The 3,711-nt window shown below is 34.5% G+C and overlaps 1 protein-coding gene across 1 annotated transcript; it reads left to right on the top strand.

The window, feature by feature from the left end:
• Window positions 1-1,245: 1,245 nt before the first annotated feature.
• On the top strand, window positions 1,246-2,902 carry LOC127724592 (uncharacterized). The gene has a single exon (XM_052231611.1). The coding sequence runs from the start codon at window positions 1,338-1,340 to the stop codon at window positions 2,862-2,864; it is 1,527 nt and encodes a 508-aa protein (XP_052087571.1). The 5' UTR covers window positions 1,246-1,337; the 3' UTR covers window positions 2,865-2,902.
• Window positions 2,903-3,711: the final 809 nt, after the last annotated feature.

Here is a 3,711-nt window from a genome sequence, read left to right as displayed (position 1 = left end):
TACACTTCTGAATTCAAGGATGCACTATTTCCTTATCTAAAAAATCGTCAACGAAACAACTAAAGAAACAAGGATTATAATTGAGAGCACCCGTGGTGTGAATTTGTATTGGAGAAATTAGGATTTGACGATAAAGATGATGACATTTTATTACGTGCTTTTTATGTAAATGTTTATCTCTTTTTAGAGCCTTGTGTTAAAAAAAAAGTTGCATTTGCTCTTAATCGATTTTCAGTTAAGACTCGACAACTTAAAGTTGTAGTTTGCAAAATTTGACAAATCGATAACATTACCCATTTACTGGTACTGTTAATTCTATAATTGATATGGTCATTTCGTATGTTAAGTCCGTATATAAAGTGAAACAAAAACTCTACAAATTTTGTGCGTCCGAAGCCCTTTTCGGTTTTTACCTTCATCGAGAACGCTCAAACATAAACATTTGAAAATCAGAATGCGTAAATTGGATGACAGGAGCTATAAGAATAAAAAAAAAAACCTAGGCAGAATAGCCAAATTAATCTAAGGTCAACTTTGGCTCAGGGAGTTGGAACTTAAGTTTCTTAATAATTTCTTAATTTATAAATATTACAAATCATATCAGTACTGAAAAGCACTGCCTACTGAGCTGCTAATATGCTCGGGCCCAACAGTCGACTAGCAGCGGTACAGACCCAGTCTAGGAAATGGAAATTTCGTACGTTCGAAGCGCTTTTCTGGGTTTATTTTCATCAGGAACGCTCAAACCTAAACATTTGAAAACCAGGGATGGGTAAATACGCTGATACATAAGTATACGTATAAGGTGTCTTTTCCGTATATTTTCCAGCCCCTCCTCTGGAATAACATCTAAATTAAAAAAAAAAAAGAAATTGAGTCACAATTCAAATTTTAATTTTAATGTTTCAATATTGTTAACTCATCGTAAAATTGGTTATATTCTTTTAAACGAGATCAATCTCTCTCACTGAACGTGCTACACTGAAACCCGTCTCACTGCTTTGTTAGTGCTATTCATGCAGCCAAGTCCGTGCAATAATTCATTTGCCGCATAGACAAGATTCATAACCAGATTCCAGGTATATCTTGATTGGAGCCTCCAGTTTATTCTTGAATGAACGATTAACGTATTGATATTTACTGTTGGTAAACTATTTTTAAATATCTGATGATCGAATCTTCGCTTGTTTCGACTTGTCATTTAAAGTTCACATTTATATATATATATTTACTTATCTATTTACGTTTATTGAATTCAATACACAAATACATATATTTAGCCTGCATAAATGAACATACTGCGTAAGTAACATTTGTATATACTATTCCTAAAAAGAATGGCTGGTCATTTGTCTGCACGATTAGGCACAGTGAGATGTAGCAATCACAGAGGACAAAGACCGGAATATTTTTGTTGTGGACAACTCATATGCAGTCTGTGTCAAGTAGAACATTCCGATCATAATTCACTTATTACAATTGAAACGAAAAGTAAAGACATCAAAGAAAGTGTACCGTATTTTCTAAATAGACTTGACAAAGTAAAAACTTATACGGATCGGAAACTTTGGGACTATGAATCTATGCTCGTACGAAACTCATCAGAACGGACTAAAAACACGAAAAATATATATAAAAGGATAAAAGAAGTAATTGATTATTTGAAGGTAATAGAAGCTTCCCTAAAGGAAGACTGCAGGAAAAGACACGAAAAAGTAAGTGAAATTTTAGATAAGATTATTGACGAATGCAGAACAACTTTGACTGAAGTTGAACAAATACAACTATGTTGTGTACGGCTACCATTGTATAACTCTGCTTTAGAAACTGTTCGTGTTGGAGTCAGAGTAAATCAACAGTTGGGAGAACTCGATACAAAAGACAATCCCCAACTTCTACCACAAATCCCAGAGTTCATATCTCCCCACGATATGCCAGGAAAAGGATTGCTCAGGAGAATTATTGGAACTTTGAATGATGGACTAGATATGGATTCCGATTGGACGACTGAAGAACATGAAAAATTTGATATCAAACAGCGATTCAAATGGGAGAAGAAACGTATCGGAATAGCACCTCTCGGAACGGACAGGGCGTGGTTGTATCCTATAGATACGGGTGGGAATTTTGTCTTAATTTCACATAACGGTGTAATTATAACAGAAATTCAAAATGAAAAACACAGAAAAATAGAGAAAATATATACAACTAAGCTTAGAAATGCCTGGGTAACAGACATAGAAAAATGTAGTATTAAAGTATTGCGAGAGAACGGTGAACTTGAGCACAGATTTCATGTTTCACCTTTTCATCCTTTTGGAATATGTCCCACAAAATCGGGAGAAGTCTGGATTTGTTTAGCTGATAAATCATCGTTTATTCCAGAGTTAAGAGGACGGACAATGGTAGCAAAAATGACAAATTTGGGAGAAAGAGTGTGCAAAATTGAATTTCCTGGTGGTAAAACACACTTTACTTTTCCGTATAGATGCACAGAAAATATTAACGAAGATCTAATTGTCGTTGATCGAATCAAAGAGACCAAAGGACAGGTTTTTATTTTCGATAAGAGTTGCCAACCAAAAGGTGGTTACATTGGAACTTCCGTTGATCGTGAATTCGACCCACGTGACGTTTGCTGTAACAGTAAAGGGAATATAATCATTTCGGACTATTCTAATCATGCAATACACATTCTGTTAGCAGATGGTGTTTTAGAAAGACTTTTGAAAATGGACTCTAAGGAATTGTTACGTCCGTTATCAGTAGCTAATGATGACAGTGACAGGATCTGGATAACGTTTAACGATGGGAACGTAATAATAATCAACAATTATGTTAATTTTCTTCAAAGAAGAACATAAAAATTAATGTAATGTGCTAGTAAATGAATTACTTTTTATTTTTGTTTTAATCGGAACTTATAAAAGAGAGGCGAAAGCTACCAAAGAAACATTCAAACTCATAAATCGAAAATAAACTGACAACGCCATGGCTAAAAAAGAAAAAAAAGACCAAAAGACAGTATACAAAACCGAACATTGAAATTTAAAGACTGAGCAACACGAACTCCACCAAAAACCGGGGGTCATCTCAGGTGCTGCGGAAGTGCAAATGTGAATCGCACAATAAGCACCTAATACCCTTGATAACTATATTAACCTATTTTTTTGTTGTTGTTGGTTCAATCACTTCCGTATCCTTTTAATTTGTCATAAATTATATAAAGTGCTGATCCTGGTACAATACTGAAAATTTTTTTTAAAAAAAAACTAATAGCTCCTACTTTTTTACTAAAATAAATGTATGAGGGTCCGAATGGGGGGGGGGGGGGGGGTCCTTAATTTCTATATTCTTTAAATTTTAATATGGCATTTTTCTCGATTTTTAAAAATAACGCTCAATCGGTAAATTTCTCACCATGAATCTGATTTTACTATTGTCTTTTTCTGTAATTACATGATTTCTTTATTTTCTAAATCTTACACTTTTGTAATCAGTATCTTATCACCTTATTCTTTTTTTCAATGATAATTCCTCCCCCCCCCCCCCCCCCCCCCCCCCACGGCCATTATTCTCTATTCTTTTTTTTTCTTCTCACTTTTCTCTGTTCATTATTTATTTTTGCTATTTTTCTTTTTTCTGGACACCCCATCCAGACCCTCATGTAGATTTGCTCTGTTTAGGCCCCCGTTGGTTATATAGCTCCTT

The sequence above is a fragment of the Mytilus californianus genome, unplaced genomic scaffold (genome assembly GCF_021869535.1).
Source record: "Mytilus californianus isolate M0D057914Y unplaced genomic scaffold, xbMytCali1.0.p SCAF_14, whole genome shotgun sequence".
Taxonomy (NCBI): domain Eukaryota; kingdom Metazoa; phylum Mollusca; class Bivalvia; order Mytilida; family Mytilidae; genus Mytilus; species Mytilus californianus.
Note: the sequence above shows the minus strand (reverse complement) of the source record. Positions and strands in the feature narration are given on the sequence as shown.

Excerpts from the sequence above, each read along its gene's own strand:
- LOC127724592 (XM_052231611.1), top strand. The coding sequence starts at position 1,338 with ATGGCTGGTCATTTGTCTGCACGATTAGGCACAGTGAGATGTAGCAAT.